Source organism: Gnatocerus cornutus, unplaced genomic scaffold (assembly GCF_029298725.1).
Source record: "Gnatocerus cornutus isolate USDA-ARS CGAHR unplaced genomic scaffold, icGnaCorn1.1 ctg00000023.1, whole genome shotgun sequence".
NCBI lineage: Eukaryota > Metazoa > Arthropoda > Insecta > Coleoptera > Tenebrionidae > Gnatocerus > Gnatocerus cornutus.
Window position 1 is genome coordinate 2,494,940 of NW_028275375.1, and position 21,782 is coordinate 2,516,721.

A 21,782-nucleotide genomic window follows, 5' to 3' on the forward strand; every position below is an offset into this window, starting at 1 on the left:
TTTTGCATCTTTCCGATTTGTCCTTGAAAAAAATTCCAAAATTATACCTTCTTGTTCTAAAATTCTATTATTTTACTTAGTTAATAGAAGTGTTGGAAGTAGGAAAAAACCCTCGAATTCAAATGTTGTAACATTAAAACTAACCAAGATACGAGTTTGAAACGGAAATTTTACAACTTTTTGGTTTATCCTTGAAAAAAAATATTCTAAAATTGTTTTTTTTGTTCTAGAATTTTGTAATTTTGCTCAGTTTATAGAAATATTTGAAGTAGAAAAACCTTCAAATGTGAACGTTGTAACATTAAAACTACCCGACATACAAGTTTGAAAAAGAAATTTTGGATATTTCTGGTTCGTCCTTAAAATAAAAACTCTTAAAATTTTTCTTTCTTGTTGTAAAATTCTACCATTTTGCACACTGAACAAGGAGTGTTAGAAGTAGTAAAATCGTCAAATCTGAATGTTGTAAATAAACCACGCGAGTGACCATTTTGTACATTTTTAGTTCTAAAACTTTTATTTATTGTTCTAAAACACTATAATTTGGCACAGTTAATGAGAGAGTCAGAAGCAATAAAACCTCCAAATTTAATTGTTGTAGCATTGAAACTACTCGAGTTACAAATTTTAATGAAAAATTTTAAACATTTTTTGGTACGTCTTTAAAACAAAATTTCTAAAATATTTGTTTGTGTTAAAATATAGAAATTTGGCACCGCTAATTAGAGGATTAGAGACAGTTAAACTGTCAAATTTGAATCTTCTAACTTTAAAACTACCTGAGCTACGAGTTTTATAAACGTTTTTTTTTTGAAAAAACTACTATTTGTATCAAAATGTGTTGACTTGCGTAATTGTAGAAAAAGCGGTATTAAAAATTTATGAACATCACTCCTGTCAAAACCGCACAGCCCAACTCGCACAGCTTGCTTGTATGTACCGTAAGTTATATTTTTAGCTCGCAAAGAGCTAACAATAAACCTTCGTCCTTTCCTCTTCTCCTAATTAGCATATAAAATTAGTAGATTTATAGTCAGCTGAAGGTTTCCCCTTACTAATTCGACAACGCCTGGTATAATAACCATCAAACTAAAATTTACGATGTGCCCACGTTACCAACACTTTGAATATGAAGCAGATTCGATGCATCGAAAGTTTTGAGGTCGCCTCCCAGCAAACAAAAATTTAATAATTCAAATTTGTCTGTTGAGCAAAGCGGCATCATCAACTCCGGGCATATGCAAGTGAATTTAAAATGTATGACGAGCAGGAATTAGTGTTTTTCTACCGTCGTTAAACACGACTGAATAATTAAATTTGTTGTCGACATAACGATTTTTGCTATACATAAAACGACTCCACTTTCTACCCATTAAAGCATCAGATTAAATTATTGTTTCGTCGAATCGTTGGAACATGTGGTGGTCTTAGATGTCCCGAGGTGACGACCCACTGTCCACTCGGTAAAAGTATTGTTAGAAAGTACAGGTATGAGGAGCGACGACATTCCGGAAATTTCAGGTGTCCCGTTTTTGCTAATCCTGGCCGAGTATCGAAACAATTAAACGGTATTATTATTGTGTTAGACTCGACAGAATGACCGCTTCCTGCATCATTAATCATCCTTCTGACCATCCTAGTTAGTCCGCTATAACCCACTTGGCCTAAGTGCATAAAAACCTGACAGAGCTTGATGATCGTTTTCATAAATTTATATAAATTTCGTTTTAATGTAAAAGTAATTTAGTTTTATGCACGAGGCGAAATTATCGTGAAGAATGCGTGAGGTCTTCACGTAATTTATTCCCTTCATGCTTCTTCCAGCTAATCTTTTATTGTTATTTACGACGGGTAATTGTTCACGTGGCTCTAATTTGAACTAGACAAAAATCGTTTGGTTCGGATGCTAATGAACGGGGCTCATCAACACAAATGGAATAAATTACTGGGAATGGGGGCCTATTTTAACATCTGATGAGCTGTCGAAGCGGAGGAACAATTTTACGCACAATTATAAAGGAATTATCTTTGCAAATTTACATGCTGGGAATTTTTATTTTGCAGCGATAACTTGCCGTAAACCAACATTAAATTTATGGTGATTACACGCAAAAAGGTGGAATTTATTTGTTTGGCAAAAGCAACGCTCTCACAGATGGATATACTTTAAAGATCCTTAAAAATTTTTAATTTGTTTCTTCAGATTCTTTAAATCTTTCAGTGGAACTTTAAAGACAATATAAGAAAAATCTAATACATAAATAGACGAATTGTTCAAAGAAAATACGAAGAATATTTAGAAACTAAATACTAATACATAAATGCTTCTTTTATTAATATTGAAGACTTAATAAAGAATTTATTAATTTAATGGAATTGAGAATCTAAAACTTCAAAAAAATGACATACCTAATAAAAATCCAAAGAGCTTGGAACTTAAAAATTTAAAGACAATATTTTTCAAAAATTTAAAAGTTGTTGAATTATTTACTGATTACAAATTTTTTCTTAAAAATTCCAAAATTTTTCTTCCTCCGATTGAAAAAAAAACCTAAAATCTCTCTTGCTCTTTCGATAATTTTGCAATTTGGCACATTCAATTTTCCAAAATCTCATTTTTTACAAATTTGGTTATAAATTTAATTTTTTAATACCAGAAAAGCACAATTCCAGCTGTCTAACCCAAGGACTGATTAATTTACAAAATCCTTGGCGAACGCCAGCTCGGATTGATGCTGCAATACCTTCACATTCCGATTTTGAATGGCACTCATTGTGTCTTATGCACACTCACTTTAATTGTTAACACATTCACTTATCTTATAAATTAGCACTGTAGTAAATTGAAAATGTACAAAAGTATTAATTTCTTACATAACTACTTACTTTTATCAGAAATAGTTTTCGTTTTGTTTTAACTTCCTCGTCAGTGATAATAGTTGTAAAAGCATTAATACAAAATTTATCACAAAGTAAACAGAACCTTGCAATCAGGATCTTAGATCTATTATTCAAAAAGTTAAACATCAAGTTATCAGTGAAACAACTTAAAAAGTTTACAGCAGCTATCTCTACATTAAATAAAGGATAAAGCAAATTCTGATATAATTTCGCGTTTCTTGGAATTAGACACTTGGAAAAGTGTGAGTCAGGTTTTGGTATCGCTGTCAAAGAGCGTTTTTTCCACAGCTGATGCACTTACAAACAGTGAGCAATGCAATCATACGATTCTAATCAAAGCTCATCTCGAGGGAGACGAGAGCTTTGTGGTGGAATCTGATGAGATGTGTTTCTTCCATTAGATGAGCATCATGCGGAAATGTCAGCTAATTCGTCTGCTGGTATTATCAAATTCGCCGATAAGGAAATGTAAACAAAGATTTGTTATGGAAAATTGCGAGGGATTATAATTATTTTTGGCGCCCCATTCGCGCGATCTCATTTCCGGTGCCTGCAACGGATATTTAATTCCAATTCATCGCCAAACAATCATGTGAGGGCGAAAGTAAAAAAACATGTCTTTCTCGATTGGGGAAAAATTCAGCGAACGGAAATGCGAAGGAAAATGACAATTACAGTTCGTTCGAGGCGCGATTAAAAATCGTTGCCATTATCTGAAGTTTGTTTGAACTTTTGATAGGCACTCCCAATTCTGCAATAATTATATTGTCAATAAATTTATCTTCAAATATTTTTTATCCGCATTTCTCCGGAATAAAGTGTACAGAAGTAATCCAAACAGACGATTGCCAACGGTCGTGATAACACAATGGTAGTGACAAACAAATCTTGTTCGCCTCGGATTTACATGTTGTTTTCTGTTCCAGAAGTGGGCTGTTTTGAAGAGGGAGTTCCCCGATGTCATGTCTCGGTAAGTTACTCTTCCTTAAAACCAATTTTACCAACTGAGGCGATAAAAACTCCCTACATGTTCCATCATTCGTCCCGGGTGGTCATTCCAAATCATACATTTAACTTTACGATATTCCGGGTTATGACCGGACTTTAACCGGTAAGTGCTTTGATTGTTATTGCTCCACCGGGCCTTCGGTTGTACATTAGTTAGATTTGAACGCGCTAATGAGAGTGGACAGCACTTTTGCTCATAAACATCCGCCTCTTCGCTCAAGAGACATTCAAAATTTACCATGTGCAGCGAGGTGCAGCACTGATAGCCACCGGCGGACTGTTATCAAAATGTCAAATAAATAAAGTGCAATAAATTACGTGGACGCTTCAAGTTCGCGATTGCTCAACAGGAGGAAATTATGTAACGATTAATATCGGATAATAAATTAAGAATGCTATTCTAATAACAAATAAATAGGTTATAGTTCAAGCAAAATAAACATGTACAAGTTTGAAATATTTGAGCAATTTTTTGTACACATAATGACTGGAGTGTGTTTCGCGTCTACACTATTTTTTGCTCTAAAATTTTGGAATTCGGAGCAGTAGATGAAGTCTAAAATAGTAAAACCTCGAAATTTCAGAGTTTCAGGATAAATTTTGGCAAAGTTACGAAATTTAAGTGAAAGTCATCAAAATTTTTAGTTCGGTTTCAAAAAAAAATTTCTAAAAACTCTATTTTTAGTTTTAAAATTTTGAAATTTAGAGCAGCAAATTAATAAGTCTAAAGTAGTAAAATCTCCTAATTGCACAGTTTTAAAATAAAATCTGACAAAGTTACAAAGTTTAAGTAAAAGTCATGAAAATTTTTATTTCGTCTTAAAAATAAAAATTTCTAAAAACTCTATTTCTTGCTCTAAAATTTTGAAATTTAGAGCAGGAAATTAGCAAGTCTAAAATAGTAAAACCTTCAAATTTAACAGTTTCAAAATAAAATCTGACAAAGTTACGGGATTTAAGTGAAAGTTATCAAAATTTTTAGTTCGGCTTCAAATAAAAATTTCTAAAAACTCTATTTTTTGTTTTAAAATTTTGAAATTTAGAGCAGCAAATTAACAAGTCTAAAGTAGTAAAATCTTCTAATTGCACAGTTTTAAAATAAAATCTGACAAAGTTACAGAGTTTAAGTAAAAGCCATGAAAATTTTTATTTCGTCTTAAAAATAAAAATTTCTAAAAACTCTATTTCTTGCTCTAAAATTTTGAAATTTAGAGCAGGAAGTTAGCAAGTCTAAAAATAGTAAAACCTTTAAATTGAACAGTTTCAAAATAAAATCTGACAAAGTTACAAGATTTAAGTGAAAGTCATGAAAATTTGTAGTTCGTCTTCGAAATAAAAATTTCTAAAAACTCTATTTTTTTTCTAAAATTTTGAAATTTAGAGCAGTACTTTAGCAAGTCTAAAGTAATAAAACCTTCAAATTTGACCGTTTTAGGTCAATATCTGACAAAGTTACGGAATTTAAATAAAAACCATGAAAATTTTTAGTTCGTCTTCAAAATAAAAATTTCTAAAAACTCTATTTTTTGCTGTAAAATTTTGAAATTTAGAGCAGTAGATTAACAAGTCTAAAGTAATAAAACCTTGAAATTTCACAGTTGTAGGATAAAATCTGACAAAAGTACGGAACATAATTGAAAGTGATGACAATTTTTAGTTCGTCTTCAAAATAAAAATTTCTAAAAATTTCTAAATTTTCATGTGTACGAAAACGTTGACTTTTGGTAAAATTCTTCATGTATAACAGAGTATTTAAAAGACATTAAAACTGCTCTTAAAGTATTGTAACATTATTGTTGTTAAAAATTTTAACAGTGACAAAATGGTTAAAAATGTTGTGCATTACCAATTTTAAATATTGGTAATGACCAACTTTATTATTACTGATTGTTGCTGAAGACATGAAGACTAAAATGAAGTTTAGAAGGCAAATAACACTGTGTCTTCATTTATTTCAAATAAACTAGTAAAAAGTAATTGTTTTAATGGTGGTAAAAGTTATAGTTTTAATTTAGCGTGAAAAAGTTTTATTTTTCAACACTAGGTATATGGTAATTGCCGCCGTTCATCTTGCCTGAATCTTAGGTAAATGAGTCTTAATTGTACAAGTTCAACAAAGATATACATGAAAATCATCCTGTTCTTTTGAGGACTCTCAAAAACAAGAAGATCTTGAAGAAAATAAGTACCATAAAAATCAATTTGCACAAGATTAATTTCATAAGTTGCTGAAAGATTTCGTTGGTTAAGTTTACTCAATGCTTTCTCAATCTAAAAAAAGGCACTAAGTTCTATGTTTCGACTGTGATGCACAAAATAATAAAATTCTTAAAATTTTGAAAAATTCTTTTATCTCCAAAATGGTAACTCCTACGAAAAATATTATTTTTTTGTGATAAATTTGATAAGGTACAATTTTCATTTTCAAGTATTTTTGGCATTGAAATCACCAGTGACAAGTTTTGCAAATATTTGTTTTTTTTGTCATTTACCACCGCGTAACTTTTTTAGCAGCACACCTATAAATAGGGACTTTTGACATTTTGTTTAAAACAATAAAATGAACGTCCACACAAAAAATCAGCCTTATGGAAATAATTCCAAGCTTTTGAAATTTATTTGTCTATTTTGCTTGGACTATTAGGTAGGTATGATATAAATGATTCAGTTAATCTTTGTTTATTTTATAATCCGTATTATCGCATACTGTCCACAATGTCGCTATCTATAAAACTTGATCTTGATGTAACTTTGAAGTATCAATTTACTGTATTAGAACCATAAAAATGATTAAGGAAAATTGTAGTATTATTTCTGTATAGATTAACCTAGCGGCACATGTTTATAATTGGCATAACGCGTCGGTGTAAAATTGAAGTTTGTTCGTTTCTTTTGGTGTTTTTTTGTCGCGTGGGTGTCATTTCCGAATGTGTATCAGTGAGATAGTCGGTCCCGCGTTACAAGAGTAGTTAATTAGGCCCGAGTCATGCTCATCAATTACCCGCTGACAGTCGCTCGCGCTCGCGTCGACCTTTCAAAAAGCAATTTGTTTCTTCCACCGGCGAAGAAAGTGCAAAAAGCAGGCGTTTGAACGGAACCACCGCGGCAATCTTTATCAGTTAGCGTTGAGTTATAGTCTGTCAAATGAGTATCCCGAATTTCAAATTTCAATAACAGCGAGTGCTCGAGCGAAGTTCCGCCGATGCAGGAGTTATGTGCGGGATTGTTAGAACAAAACGATGTAAAACAAGCCGGAAGTGGTCCCTGATGACTCGTACGGCGGCCGCTGCCGGAGCAAAATACGACTGTTCCGGGAACTGAGCTCGCGGAGAAATGATGCACGCTGGGACGGCAATTTTTAAATAATTGACTGGAGTCCGGTGGAAAATGAATTACAGGCTCAGGCCCCTATAATGTACACGATGTTACGCTTATGTAAGATGCAGGAAGCCCCGGCTGGGAGCGCTCGTGTCAAATTCGGCCCTGCTTTGCACAACCCCATGCATTATGGATCCGGCGCACGTATAATAAACCACCGATGGGGGTGGAGGAGTTCGATCGCTTTTTAACCGACGATTATTGCTAAGCTACACGAATAAACATTCATCCACTGCAAATTCTTATACAACTATACAGGTGTACTAATTTGGTCCATAGAGCCGGGTAAAAAAAATACGCTCGCTCCGCTCGCACTTGACTAATTTATTTCCAAATGACTTTTTTTTATTGATTTTAAGAATGCTATCAAATAATACATGTGTTAAAACTACGCAGTTATACAGAGTGTTCATAAATGTGTCTTCCTCAAGGATGGCGTTGGAATTCATATTTCATTACAAACGTCACTTATGTCAGTTGTAGTTGTGTCTAAAAATTGACAGTTTATAGCCGCCCTGGAGGAAGAATCATTTACAAACACGCTGTATCATGTAATTTGGTCCATCGAGCCGAATATTAAAAATACAAAATTTTATCTAAAAAAAACAGTACTCGGTTCGTTTGGACTTTATGAGTTCTTTGTGGGTGATTAATAAACTATACAGTATCCTAAAACTATACATTTCTACCAATTTGGTCCATTGAGCCGATCTAAAAAGCAAGAATATAACGCAAGCATCAACTGATCTGACCAGTTATTTGTGGGTAAATTTTTTAAGTAATTTTAAAAATTAAATACAACTATACAGCCGACCCAAAAATATACATTTAAACTTATTTGGTCCATGGAGCCGAATCTTAAAAAATGCCCAATTTGATATAGAAATCAATGCTCGCTGCGCTTGCACTTGACCGTTTTTTAGTAATTTTAGCAATGCATTATACAGTTGGCCCAAAACTATACAGTTCTACTAATTTGGTCCATCGAGCAGGATCTAAAAATCAAGAATTTGACGGAAGAATCAACAGACCTGCCCAGTTATTTGTTGGTAATTTTTTTTTGAGTAATTTTAAAATTTAATACAACTATACAGCCGGCCCAAAAATATACAGATAAACTTATTTGGTCCATGGAGCCGAATCTTAAAAAATGCGCAATTTGATATAGAAATCAGTGCTCGCTGCGCTCGCACTTGACCGTTTTTTAGTAATTTTAGCAATGCAATATACAGTTGGCCCAAAACTATACAGTTCTACTAATTTGGTCCATCGAGCAGGATCTAAAAATCAAGAATTTGACGGAAGAATCAACAGACCTGCCCAGTTATTTGTTGGTAATTTTTTTTTGAGAAATTTTAAAATTTAATACAACTATACAGCCGGTCCAAAAATATACAGATAAACTTATTTGGTCCATGGAGCCGAATCTTAAAAAATGCGCAATTTGATATAGAAATCAGTGCTCGCTGCGCTCGCACTTGACCGTTTTTTAGTAATTTTAGCAATGCAATATACAGTTGGCCCAAAACTATACAGTTCTACTAATTTGGTCCATCGAGCAGGATCTAAAAATCAAGAATTTGACGGAAGAATCAACAGACCTGCCCAGTTATTTGTTGGTAATTTTTTTTTGAGAAATTTTAAAATTTAATACAACTATACAGCCGGTCCAAAAATATACAGATAAACTTATTTGGTCCATGGAGCCGAATCTTAAAAAATGCGCAATTTGATATAGAAATCAGTGCTCGCTGCGCTCGCATTTGACCGTTTTTTAGTAATTTTAGCAATGCAATATACAGTTGGCCCAAAACTATACAGTTCTACTAATTTGGTCCATCGAGCAGGATCTAAAAATCAAGAATTTGACGGAAGAATCAACAGACCTGCCCAGTTATTTGTTGGTAATTTTTTTTTGAGAAATTTTAAAATTTAATACAACTATACAGCCGGTCCAAAAATATACAGATAAACTTATTTGGTCCATGGAGCCGAATCTTAAAAAATGCGCAATTTGATATAGAAATCAGTGCTCGCTGCGCTCGCACTTGACCGTTTTTTAGTAATTTTAGCAATGCAATATACAGTTGGCCCAAAACTATACAGTTCTACTAATTTGGTCCATCGAGCAGGATCTAAAAATCAAGAATTTGACGGAAGAATCAACAGACCTGCCCAGTTATTTGTTGGTAATTTTTTTTTGAGTAATTTTAAAATTTAATACAACTATACAGCCGGTCCAAAAATATACAGATAAACTTATTTGGTCCATGGAGCCGAATCTTAAAAAATGCGCAATTTGATATAGAAATCAGTGCTCGCTGCGCTCGCATTTGACCGTTTTTTAGTAATTTTAGCAATGCAATATACAGTTGGCCCAAAACTATACAGTTCTACTAATTTGGTCCATCGAGCAGGATCTAAAAATCAAGAATTTGACGGAAGAATCAACAGACCTGCCCAGTTATTTGTTGGTAATTTTTTTTTGAGTAATTTTAAAATTTAATACAACTATACAGCCGGTCCAAAAATATACAGATAAACTTATTTGGTCCATGGAGCCGAATCTTAAAAAATGCGCAATTTGATATAGAAATCAGTGCTCGCTGCGCTCGCATTTGACCGTTTTTTAGTAATTTTAGCAATGCAATATACAGTTGGCCCAAAACTATACAGTTCTACTAATTTGGTCCATCGAGCAGGATCTAAAAATCAAGAATTTGACGGAAGAATCAACAGACCTGCCCAGTTATTTGTTGGTAATTTTTTTTTGAGTAATTTTAAAATTTAATACAACTATACAGCCGGTCCAAAAATATACAGATAAACTTATTTGGTCCATGGAGCCGAATCTTAAAAAATGCGCAATTTGATATAGAAATCAGTGCTCGCTGCGCTCGCATTTGACCGTTTTTTAGTAATTTTAGCAATGCAATATACAGTTGGCCCAAAACTATACAGTTCTACTAATTTGGTCCATCGAGCAGGATCTAAAAATCAAGAATTTGACGGAAGAATCAACAGACCTGCCCAGTTATTTGTTGGTAATTTTTTTTTGAGTAATTTTAAAATTTAATACAACTATACAGCCGGTCCAAAAATATACAGATAAACTTATTTGGTCCATGGAGCCGAATCTTAAAAAATGCGCAATTTGATATAGAAATCAGTGCTCGCTGCGCTCGCATTTGACCGTTTTTTAGTAATTTTAGCAATGCAACATACAGTTGGCCCAAAACTATACAGTTCTACTAATTTGGTCCATCGAGCAGGATCTAAAAAGCAAGAATTTGACGGAAGACTCGTTATTTGTGGGTAAATTTTTTAAGTAATTTTATATTTTATATTTTAGTGATTTTGACAATATAATATACAGGTGTCCCTAAACTAAGCAGTTACATATATTATAAAATATAGTACAGTATGTCCCCGGATTGAGTTCACAAGAGGAAAAAAAAATTTTCATTTTACAAAAAAATGACAAAGGAATAATATTTTTTGCTTAATTTAAAATAAATAAATCTTTAATTAAAACTTTAATATTATGAAGCTGTGTTCTTAAAATCGAAAAACAAAAAAATAACGAAGAACTTTTTTATTTTTAATTTTGCAAAAAATGTCAAAGGGATGAAATTTGTTCCTTAACTCAAACCAATTTCCACTATTTGATTGACCCATTACTTGTTTTAGCACATAGTTCAATTCTAACTCGTAATTCTTTAAGACTGTTTCGAATTTTTTCAATTATTGTTAAGGATGCAATTGCATTTTTTTCCAATTTTTTAATACTTACACATTATTGGGTAAATTTTTCTTTAATCTTTAACGCACTCTTTGATATTGTGAATCCACAGCCTGCTATTATTTAAATACGATTACAAAATTTAATAAACAAAAATAATGAAAAACTTAATTTTAAGAGTACAAACTAATAATTTTGAAATTTTAATTGCAGATTTATCTGTTTTGAAATAAGCAAAAAATGTTATTCCTTTGTCATTTTTTTGTAAAATGGAAAATAAACTTTTTTTCCCTCTTGTGAACTCAATCCGGGGACATTCTGTATATAAAGAACGGGCAATTTGATTGGAAAAACAGCACTTGCGCCGCTCACACGTTTCTATTTACTTATTTTAGCGATTTTAAAATGCAATAGAACTATATAACTCCATTAATTTTGTCCTTTGAGCCGAATCATAAAAAATTCAGAATCTAAGACACATTTGACCTGACCAGATATTTGTGGGCAATTTTTTTCTGATTTCAAGAATGTAATAAAATTATACAGGTGTTTACAAATATAGGTCCGGATTTAAACAGATTTTGTGGTAAAAAACAGAGCTCACTTCGCTCGCACTTTGCCAATTATTTGTGCCTGTACTCTTTTTTGTGAGTATAGGAATATCAAAGTATAGTTGTTCTCATTTGGTCCATTGAGCCAGATTTTCAAAAGTGCAGATTTTAATGTACAAAACAACGCCCGTTTCACTCGAATTTTAAGAATCCATCTAAATCCAAAAGTTTTTTATTGATTTTTATATGTTGCTGTATATAATTTGGTCCATGGAGCCGGATTTAAAAAAATGTGGTTGGCAGAGAGCGTTGGTGCCCGGAGTGCATGGTCAGTTGGTGTCGCGTCTTGGCATTCCGGTGTCCTGGCAGCACTCCGTCCGGCGATTATTTAACCGAATCGCAGCCATTTGTCTCGGTCCCGAAGAAATATTCATTAGTCGAAACCCGTTCATCGAAAAAAATAACGAGCAAAAACGGCATGCGACAATGATATCGGCCGTCGATCGGGCCGCTAAGTTATGCAGATGTATTCACCAATCTCGTGCAATTGTGCTGTAATTTAAAACTTACAAGGTCTGGCGGACTCGGCATTTTTGCCGGATTTAAATGAGTCTGTGTATTAAATTATCGGGGCGACCCAGGAGGAGAACCAGTCCTGGTACATCGATCAGGTTGTCGCATCTAACACAATGCAACAATAACCGGCCGGAGCCCCATGAACCCGCGAAGCGACAAGATTTACGCCGATAAATGGAGACGTTGCTTTAATTGAAGGTTCCATTCGTTATTGCATCTTTTAAAGTTTGACGCAGCGATCGATGCTAGGGCATTTTCGCACGACCAAACAACACATGAGGCTCGAGGAGTTGCAAAGCCCAAAATCATTCCGGGAAGGCTCCGGGGACGCGTCCATAAATAATAATGCCGCAATCCTGCGGACATACTTACGTAATTACCGATAGTCTTGACAGTACGTTTTCAGGTTTTGTTTCACCTGCTGCGACTATTAAACCTGAATCGTAAAAACAAAGACTTACACCGTAACATTAACCGCAAACTGCAGGCGATTTTGAAAGTGCAACTTGTTTTGTATCAAGAGCCGTTACGGCTACGGATAAAAATATTAAGAAGCCGATTGTATTCCTCCCAGATTCCTCCTATATGAGGGGACCAACTGCCAATTAAGTTTTTTACGATCAACCTGTCTACCGCGAGCTTAATTAAATTTTAATCGTAATCAATATAAATCTAATAGACACGACAGAATCTTATAAATAAATAATAAATATAAAATAAAAACGCGACATACCCGTGATGCAATTATCGTAACAGCAGGAATGATTTTTTGAAAGTTACGAATTCTAATTATTGTCATTAAAAATAATTGAGCTTGTATTATACCGTGAGATTGATGTTACGAAAACCGTTAATTTCGAAGAGCATCAGCGCCATATTTGTGACATTCCACGAAAAGCAAACAACTCGCAGGGAATATATTAGACTGATCTATTTTTAAAAAAACAGACAGTTGTCACAATGTGAAAAAATGAGTGATCGCTGGTTATTAAGTGCAGCAGGAGCAGTGACGCAGTGCAGACGTTGCCAACTTATTATATTAGTATAAGTAGTTACCAAGTTAAACTATGATGTCACTCAACTAGTCTGTAGTTGCCGAGTTTTATAATTATATTTGATGAATAAATCCGAAATTCGTGTTCAATTGACGGAAGATGGAAGATTTTTGGATGAACGGTTTTGATGCGTCTGAAAAAAAATCACCGCTAATCAAATTGTGGTCATATTTCATAAAACACTGTTAAATCCACGACATTTCATTGCTCGCGCTCGCCTTTTACCGAAAACAAAAAAGTTTACAGTTATCAGTGCTTTCCATAATTAATTGATTAGCATAAGCTCGTTTTGTGTTTGGGATTGCTAAGGTACCTGCGGCTAGCAAGGCCCGCCTAAGTTCGGATCGCTCTAAATCGTTTCATTTTGGTTTTATAATTAAACAAGTGGTATAATATCAGTAATTTATGAAATTTTACAAAATAGGCATGTTCAAAAAATTGTTGGTATCAATTAGGAAAATTCAGATTTTTCGGTATAGTAATAAGCAAATTTATATTAATAAAGCACCTAATTTTTATTGATGTGGCATTAAAATTACCAAAGTTACAGCCCTTTGTACAGTTTTTCAAAAGTTTTTCGTTCATGCTCAAAATCAAAATTTCTAAAATTTGTCGCTTTTGGTCTAGAATTTTGAAATTTGGTACAGTTACTAGTCAAATCTAAATAAGTAATCTCCCGAAGTTTGATTAATGTGACGCAAAAATTACTAGAGTTTCAAACTTTATAAAAATTTTTAGAAATTTTTTGTTCACCTTCAGAATAAAAATTTCAAAATCTATCTAAATTAGCACACTTCATAAGCCAACTCTAAATTACCAACTACCTTAAATTTAATTTGTATGGCGTCAAAATTATCAAAGTTCATCAAGTATCATTTTCTAGTTTTAGAGAAGTTTTTGGTTCATGCTTAAAAATAAAAATTTCTAAAATCCGTTGCTTTTAGTCTATAATTTTGAAAATTGGCACAGTTACTAGTTAAATTGAAATAAATAATCTCTCCAAATTTAAATTTCCAGAGTCACAAACATTACAAAAAAATGTTGAAAATTTTCTGTTTATCTTCAAAATAAAAATTCTAAAATTTATGTTTTGCAATTTGACACAATTAATATGCAACTCCAAGTTACCAATTTCCCCAATTTTGACTCCTGTGGCGTTCAAATTACCAAAGTTACAAACCCATAGAATAGTTTTTGAAAAGTTTTCGGTTCATGCTCAAAAAATGCCTAAAATCCGCCGCTTTTGGCCTATAATTTTGAAATTTAACACAGGCACTAGCTAAATCTAGGTATGTAACCTCCCAAATTTGATTTCTGTGGCGTTAAAATTACCAAAGTTACAAGTTTCATTAAAAATTTTTGGTTCATTTTTTAAATAAAAATTTCAAAATTTATTCCGTTTGTCCGACAATTTTGTAATTTGACACAATCAATAAGTAACTACAAATGACTTACCACACCAAATTTGATTGCTGTTACGTTAAAATTACCGCAGTTACAGCCCTTAATATACTTTTTTTTAGGAGTTTTTGGAGCATCCTCAAAATCAAAATTTTCTAATTTGGTCTTTTTGACCCACATTTAATTTTAAAAGTGGACACAGTTAATAAGCAAGTCTAAATTAGTAATCGTCCCAAATTCAGTTCCATGGGTGTTAAAATTAACAAAGTTACAACCCTTTAAATTATTGTTTGGGAGTTTTCAGTTTATCCAAAAAGTAAAAATTTCTTTTGGTTTATAATTTTTAGATTTGGCACTGTTACTAGCCAAAACCTAATAAGTAACCTCCCTAAATTTCATTGCAGTAGCGTTAAAACTACCAGAGTTACAAGCTTCATTAGTTTTTTTTTTTAATTTTTGGTTTATCTTTAGAATAAAATTCCAAAATTTATCCTGTTTTAATTTACAATTTTTTAATTTCACACAGTCAATAAACAACTTCAAATGACTGACCACCTAAAATTTGATTACTGTGTTGTTAAAAGTACTAGAGTTACAGCTCTTAACACGTTTTTAAAAAGTTTTTGGATAACGCTCAAAATCAAAAATTTCAATTTCTGATTTTTCTCTTCACGTATAAATTTGAAATTTGTCACCATTAATAAACAGATCTAAGCAAGTAATTGCCTCAAATTTAGTTGCCTTGGTGTTAAAATTACCAGAGTTACAACCCTTAATAAAAATGTTAGGCAGTTTTCAGTTCATCCAAAATCTGTCGCTTTTGTGCTATAGCTTTGAAACTAAGCACAATTACTAACTAAATCTAAACTAGTAGCCTCTCCAAATTTAATGACTGTGGCGTTAAAACTACGTGTGTTACAAGCTTCAATAAAAAAAATTGAAATTTTTGGTTTATCTTCTAAAAAAAAATCCAAAATCTGTTTTCTTTGTCGTACAATTTTGAAATTTAACCCAGTTAATAAGCAAATTTAAATGAGTATCATCCCGAAATTTATTAGTTTTGGGGTTAAAATTACCGGAGAATTTTGAAAATTTGATCATTTAGAATTCGATAAAAGCGATGACGCAAACAGATTTTTCCTATTTGCCCTAATTAAAGAAATATGAACCTTAAAAAAATATAGTGGGCCAAATGACAGCGGGGGCCGTATTAGCCGCAGGTACCTTATAAAATCTCCGGTATTCCAGATCAGATTTCCGTTGCGTGCGAATAGAACCTCCCACGTTTCATAATTTTCCAACAGATTCAAATTTATGTAGATACCAGTTTTGTTAATTTAATGAAATGTATAATTTAGCATATTAAAAAATTGGATGGTCAAACGTGTGAAAGCTGTCACGATCGATTTTTTCATCATGTTATTATTTCAGGGAAACCTCCTTAATCCGGAGCTGGTTTTCAAGAGCCATTTATTAGAAGCTCACTGAGATGAGTTTGAACGTTGAGTTATTAACGTCTGTAAATTAAACCTGACGGCTGTGTTGTTTAGATCAGGTGTTTGGATAGTTTCGAAAGTCTTCGTTATCTGATATTCGATAATCCCATCAGCATTCTTCGGCGATGACCACGTGAAACTGTTCCAGTTTCGAAATGTCGCGATAATTAAAAAGCGACAGATTTTTCTGTTCGAATATCAAATTTCATATTCATGATGAAGCGCGCACATTCCCCCGTCATTTCTTTTGATTTATCTGGTTACTTTTCATTTGACACGTTACAAGTTAACTGTTTCCTCAAATAAATTACCTAATTGCCGTTTCATCACAAAACATTCCTCTGGAATCGAATGGTCAAATAAATAATTCCGAGCTTTCCCGGCTAATTATAATAAATTTGAATATTTGGCGCGCTGTCAATTTTTCGACCGAATCAAATCGTATTGCCCCGTGGCCAATTATGCAGATATTTCTGCACATTTATGAACAAAACGTTGCATGCGGATAGAACGAACTTCATTCTTATCTCTCCTCGTAGCGGTCTGGTGTTAATGAAGGAGCAAAGCCGATTCAGATCTTTTACTAAGGGGTCTGGCGCTGTGCGGTTACTTTGTGGCTCTTCAGTATTTCAATCGAGAGCATGTTCTTTCAAGACGATTGTATCTCTGTGTATTTATTCGGTAGTTGTGTGTTCTTGCCGGACTCTATCTGCGGAGTATTCGCTATCTCTATTACGGCCCACCAGATTGTTTTACATTTACACGCAACATTATCTCGTGGGTTGTTTTGTTGGTTTGGTACTTAAGTGAAGCTTGAGGACTCTATCCACTCGCTGAATTACTTAAATGCAACGTCGAGAAGAAAATCTTTAACTTGTACGCCGGACGAGGAGATGGAGATAACGAATCAGTCATAGAATATGTTCGCTGGGAAAACCGGTGGGCATTAAATTTTGCAGGATGGAGAGATGGAATTGCTATGATTAGGGCCGAACTGAATTTACCACAAGCGATCTTCCAAATAGAAAAAAAATAGTCTTGGAGTTCCTTCTGGTTTATTTGAAGATTCCTGGTCGATTTTGTGGACGTTTTTTAAAGATTCTCTAATGCTCATTTTCAAAATATAAAATTCAAAATTTTGTTTCTTCTGTTCTAGATATACTTAAATTAAAAAAAAAATGTATTATGAAGACCAAACAAAAATGATCCGCATCTTTTGGAAAAATTCGTAATTTGGATAATTTTTGTGTTACAACTACGAAATTTGAGAGAGTTGCTCTCCTTCAAAAGTTTATTAACTCCACCAAATTACAAACTTGTAGAGCAAAAGGCTCAAATTTTAGACATTTTTATTTAGAAGCCCATAGCAAAATTGGCAACTTCTTTTGGTAAAATTCGAAATTTATATAATTTTTGTGTTACAACCACGAAATTTGGGGGAGTTTCTCTCTTTCGATAGTTTATTAACTCCACCAAATTACAAACTTTTAAAACAAAAGAGTCAAATTTTAGAATTTTTATTTTTAAGATCAAACAAAAATGGCCAACATCTTTTGGAAAAATTCGTAATTTGGATAATTTTTGTGCTACAGCTACGAAATCTAGGGTCGTTTCTCTTTTTGAATTATTTGTTAATTCTACCAAATTGCAAACTTGTAGAGCAAAAGGCTCAAATTTTAGACATTTTTATTTAGAAGCCCATACCAAAATTGGCAAATTCTTCCGGTAAAATTCGAAATTTATATAATTTTTGTGTTACAACCACGAAATTTGGGGGAGTTTCTCTCTTTCGATAGTTTATTAACTCCACCAAATTACAAACTTTTAGAACAAAAGAGTCAAATTTTAGAATTTTTATTTTTAAGATCAAACAAAAATGGCCATCATCTTTTGGAAAAATTCGTAATTTGGATAATTTTTATGCTACAGCTACGAAATCTAGGGTCGTTTCTCTTTTTGAATTATTTGTTAATTCTACCAAATTGCAAACTTGTAGAGCAAAAGGCTCAAATTTTAAACATTTTTATTTAGAAGCCCATACCAAAATTGGCAACTTCTTTCGATAAAATTCGAAATTTATATAATTTTTGTGTTACAACCACGAAATTTGGGGGAGTTTCTCCCTTTCGATAGTTTATTAACTCCACCAAATTACAAACTTTTAAAACAAAAGAGTCAAATTTTAGAATTTTTATTTTTAAGATCAAACAAAAATGGCCAACATCTTTTGGAAAAATTCGTAATTTGGATAATTTTTGTGCTACAGCTACGAAATCTAGGGTCGTTTCTCTTTTTGAATTATTTGTTAATTCTACCAAATTGCAAACTTGTAGAGCAAAAGGCGCAAATTTTAGACATTTTTATTTAGAAGCCCATACTAAAATTGGCAACTTCTTTCGGTAAAATTCGAAATTTATATAATTTTTGTGTTACAACTACGAAATTTGGGGGAGTTTCTCTCTTTCAATTATTTATTAACTTTACCAAATTATAAACTTGTAACAAAAGACTCAAATTTTAGAAATTTTTATTTTTAAAATCTAACAAAAATGGCCAACATCTTTTGGAAAAATTCGTAATTTGGATAATTTTTGTGCTACAGCTACGAAATCTAGGGTCGTTTCTCTTTTTGAATTATTTGTTAATTCTACCAAATTGCAAACTTGTAGAGCAAAAGGCGCAAATTTTAGACATTTTTATTTAGAAGCCCATACTAAAATTGGCAACTTCTTTCGGTAAAATTCGAAATTTATATAATTCTTGTGTTACAACTACGAAATTTGGGGGAGTTTCTCTCTTTCAATTATTTATTAACTTTACCAAATTATAAACTTGTAGAACGAAAAACTCAAATTTTAGAAATTTTTATTTTTAAGATCAATCAAAAATGGCCAACATCTTTTGGAAAAATTCGTAATTTGGATAATTTTTGTGCTACAGCTACGAAATCTAGGGTCGTTTCTCTTTTTGAATTATTTGTTAATTCTACCAAATTGCAAACTTGTAGAGCAAAAGGCGCAAATTTTAGACATTTTTATTTAGAAGCCCATACTAAAATTGGCAACTTCTTTCGGTAAAATTCGAAATTTATATAATTCTTGTGTTACAACTACGAAATTTGGGGGAGTTTCTCTCTTTCAATTATTTATTAACTTTACCAAATTATAAACTTGTAGAACGAAAAACTCAAATTTTAGAAATTTTTATTTTTAAGATCAATCAAAAATGGCCAACATCTTTTGGAAAAATTCGTAATTTGGATAATTTTTGTGCTACAGCTACGAAATCTAGGGTCGTTTCTCTTTTTGAATTATTTGTTAATTCTACCAAATTGCAAACTTGTAGAGCAAAAGGCTCAAATTTTAGACATTTTTATTTAGAAGCCCATACCAAAATTGGCAAATTCTTTCGGTAAAATTCGAAATTTATATAATTTTTGTGTTACAACTACGAAATTTGAGGGAGTTTCTCTCTTTCAATTATTTATTAACTTCACCAAATTATAAACTTGTAACAAAAGACTCAAATTTTAGAAATTTTTATTTTTAAAATCTAACAAAAATGGCCAACATCTTTTGGAAAAATTGTAATTTGAATAATTTTTGTGCTACAGCTACGAAATTTGAGAAAGTCACTATTTTTGAGTAGTGTATTAACTCCACCAAATTGCAACATTATAGATCAATAGGCACAAACTTTAGAAATTTTCATTTTTGATTCGAAGCAAAAATTTTCGTCAACCTCCACTAAAATTCGCAATTTTGGTAATTTTTGTGCTACAGTAATGAAATTTGGCACAATTAGTAACTAAGTGTAAATTAGTAATCACCCTAAATTTGGTTGCTGTAGGGTTAAAATTACTAGAGTTACAGCCCTTTAAATATTTTATTTTTACCAGTCCTGACTAGAACCAAAACAAAACAATTTCTGCTTGGAAATAACTTTCTACTGCAAAATTTTCATTTGTCTGAAGTCGTGTGAGTAAAAGGTGATTATTTTTTTAGTTAAATGTTGCCATTTCACAATGAGATCGTCGCAAAAGATTTACGTATTTTTACCGCAACGACTCTTTGGGGTTGGAAGCACTTGTTCGTTCATCTGTTTCTGCATTTTAGGCAGGTTTCGAGCCATTATTTATAACAGCAGCCGCGAGACCAAACATCCTTTACTTTAAAGTTTCCACGAAAAAGCGCAGACACCCCAAAGCACCCTTGTGCGGCGGTTTTTTTTCGTGATAAGCTAATTAGCTATTTGTGTTTTAGGTCGTAAAATGGTCTCATTTCAATTTTAAATGAGCGAGATTTGGGCCACCCTTGGAGCTTAAAAAATTGGCACGGATTTAAAAATAAGTCGGAATGTATAGCAGGTATTATCAAAGTCAAAGCGTCTAACATTTCACCTGGATCCCGACCCTATCAATTATCCTTAATGTGTCATTTTGTGGTTTTATTTTTACGAAAAAATGCTTCAACGCTAATAAATCTGTTGAATTTAATTTCTAGACCTTCTCCCATTTGATACATCCGACTATTTCTGTCAACTCGTATTAAATATGAATTCGTGCTAAGATGCGTGTTGTCGGTCGTTGTGGTCGCTCTATAAACATAAACTAAATAGATTAGCTCATTATAAAGCCGAATGTGTATCAGGGAGCGTTGTATTAATAGAAAAACGCTTGGAAATTTTTCCCCATTGGAATTCCGGCTTCGGGTGAAATAAGGAGATTTGGAGCGGTTTACGTGTTGGGAAGTTGTTTGGTGGCGGCACTTGTTCCTCCCAACGGTGGAAAATATCATCCATTAAGCGAGTTTTACGATCCGTCTGAATGAGATAAGACATTACAAAGTTAGCCAATCTATACTTTAGTGCTTTCGGGCAATAAGGAGTTTGTGGTAAGAGCGGGCCCAAGAGTTCTTGTTTCCTGCGACTAATCCTTCGTAAGTAACTAATGGCGGCGTCCCCAAAGACTTGACCAGCGAGGAAATTTTGAGTCGAGTAATTTTTGTTTATTTGTTCGCGTTCGATAAAAAGAAGGTAGGAAAAGCTCCCTTTTATGTAATCGTCGGCGTAATAAATGTATGTGAGTTGGGGCGACGTCGTGTTTTCTTTATGCTTTGTGGCATCCGAAGCATCGCAGAAACAACAACAACGCTCGTCCGTCGGAAGTCCATTGCTGAAATGAACATTCGCGTTTGATGTGAAAGGTCGGACATTAATTCATAATGAACGAGCAGACTCCTCGCCCGCTACCACTTATATTTCCTTAATCCCTGAGAGCACACAAACGGACCAGCGGCCGCCGCAGCACCGGCCGCATAGCATGATGAAAACCTAATGGTTATATCTCTTTATGTCGAGATCAAAGGGCAACGGGCAGCGCCTGGTGTGCACAAGATCGTCCTTTTTTCGAACTCATCATATCTCCGGGCCGTGGCGTATTGGTGGCTCCGCACCCGGCTCTAATTAGTGAGCGCATCTCTTGTCGGTGCAAGGACCGTGACGGGACCGGTCGCGAAGCCACACCGGATAATCGACCTAAGCTCCCGTAATTGCCCTCTTCATTTAGCCAACCCGTCATTACACCACGATTTATCTACCCACGAATTCGACAACGCGCTCAAGAGGGCGCTTCAAGACACCGACGGACGGGATCGGGATGGTTGATTTATTGCCC

At 33.4% G+C, this 21,782-nt stretch overlaps 1 protein-coding gene across 3 annotated transcripts in view; it reads left to right on the top strand.

Moving 5' to 3' along the window:
* The window catches only part of LOC148166346 (uncharacterized), a 120,530-nt gene that overhangs the window by 17,317 nt on the left and 81,431 nt on the right, over positions 1–21,782 (top strand). For 2 of the 3 annotated variants that reach the window (XM_088048839.1, XM_088048842.1), the window contains exons 1-2: positions 3,725–3,772; positions 3,828–3,871. In XM_088048839.1, coding sequence (XP_087904965.1) covers positions 3,770–3,772; positions 3,828–3,871 — 47 coding nt within the window. In that variant the 5' untranslated portion in view covers positions 3,725–3,769. Of the gene's footprint in view, positions 1–3,724; positions 3,773–3,827; positions 3,872–21,782 lie in introns of those variants that run through there. The other variant, XM_088048840.1, reaches the window with a different exon arrangement.